The 1378-nt window shown below is 39.2% G+C and overlaps 1 protein-coding gene across 1 annotated transcript; it reads right to left on the bottom strand.

Annotated features, from left to right (window-relative positions):
* Positions 1-364: 364 nt before the first annotated feature.
* LOC122068257 lies at positions 365-1117 on the bottom strand. The gene is made up of 2 exons (XM_042632132.1): positions 783-1117; positions 365-683 (listed from the first exon to the last, which is right to left on the bottom strand). Exons 1-2 carry the CDS (start codon positions 918-920, stop codon positions 381-383), a joined length of 441 nt encoding a protein of 146 aa, XP_042488066.1. The 5' UTR covers positions 921-1117; the 3' UTR covers positions 365-380.
* Positions 1118-1378: the final 261 nt, after the last annotated feature.

Below are 1378 nucleotides of genomic sequence, written 5' to 3'. Positions count from 1 at the left end.
TAGTACAATCCAGAATAAATTACAAGTTAAATAACTAGCATGCCTGTACAAAATAATCTAACTTGATAAACAAACTGAAAAATTCGACCAGGAAAAAAAAAAAAAAGTTGATCAACTGTCTGGCCCATACGAACGAATCTTTCTAGATTGTCCAGTTGAAGATGGGTTTGAAAATCAGAGGACAAAGGAAATTGATATAGGGTTTTGCTTTTCCATTTAGCCCATCAGATATCGCTAAAAGGAAACCCACATGAGAACAGTTGGGTTGTTGGGTTTTAGGTGAAAAGCAGAGCAAACTGGTAAACTAAAAGAGAAACCATCGAAACGAACATAAAACTATTGAATGATTGAAGTGCAGAAGAAAAAAAAAGGGATGGGAGTTACCTGTGAAGACAGGATTCTGGAGAACCCTCACTGTGTTGCTTGCGGGAGATGGCTCCATCCCTGTCGAAAGCTGACTCATTCAACTGCTCGGTCACAGCAAGATCGAAAAGGAAGCGCTGGTTCTGCAATACAATGCTGAGGAATTTCCCAGCAGACGACCTTGGCTCAAGGGGCCAAACTACAGTTTTATATCCACAGTGACTTGATTCCGCACTTGCAGCCGAGATCGACACTTTTCGAATCGATCTCCTATCATTCCAATCCCCAATCCGTCCTCCAAAACCCAATTTAACCCTTCTCTATTAGAACATAAAAACAAAAGATCTCATTAATACGAGACTAAATAATGGATTCCATTTTCAAAACAGAGACTAGATCAAAAGGGTAGCAAGAAAAACCTGAGAAGAAACGCTGAGATTGCGAGAAATGTCCGAAGAAGAGAACCTCGATAAAACCTTGAAATCCCATTCAGACTTTACCGCAGAGGGTAAAGCTCCGTTAATGGGGATTCTTCTGTAGGGTACACAACAGTCCATCAAACAATCTGAGTTATTCAAAATCCACAGAGCAAGCGAGCGAGAAAGAGAAAGAATCCAAATATAAAAGCTTTCCAATATAGGATTAGGACTTATAGAATGATATATATAACAAAAGCATATAGAGGGATGTAGTGGGATTAGGGTCTCGGACGAGTTCCTTGTAAGTCTCTCTCTCTCTCTCTCTCTCTCTCTGAGTCATGATAGAGAGGCTGAGTTCTAGACCTTCTAATGTGACAAGGATGAAATGGACGTGGCCAACAGCCAACCACCATAGGCATTAAAATTAAAGGAACAGGTTCTCCGGCTGGCTAGGGTAAGCTAGCACATCTCTGTCTATTTTTTATTTTTTTAATAGCAAAAATAAAATTATCATCAGGAAGAAAGTAACTTGAGTTCCATTGAAAGAACGAGTTAAGGTTATAAAAGAAAGTTTATTTTGTCATAATCATATGAGT

The sequence above is a fragment of the Macadamia integrifolia genome, unplaced genomic scaffold, assembly GCF_013358625.1.
Source record: "Macadamia integrifolia cultivar HAES 741 unplaced genomic scaffold, SCU_Mint_v3 scaffold3648, whole genome shotgun sequence".
Taxonomy (NCBI): Eukaryota; Viridiplantae; Streptophyta; class Magnoliopsida; order Proteales; family Proteaceae; genus Macadamia; species Macadamia integrifolia.
The sequence above is the reverse complement of the archived record's forward strand: the minus strand, read 5'-3'. Positions and strand labels throughout refer to the sequence as shown.

Bases quoted from the DNA above. Each gene is read 5' to 3' on its own strand.
- LOC122068257 (XM_042632132.1), bottom strand. From the start codon at position 920: ATGGACTGTTGTGTACCCTACAGAAGAATCCCCATTAACGGAGCTTTA. The intron at 684-782 runs GTTTTTCTTGCT...ATGTTCTAATAG, and splicing joins ATCTCAGCGTTTCTTCTCAG to AGAAGGGTTAAATTGGGTTT.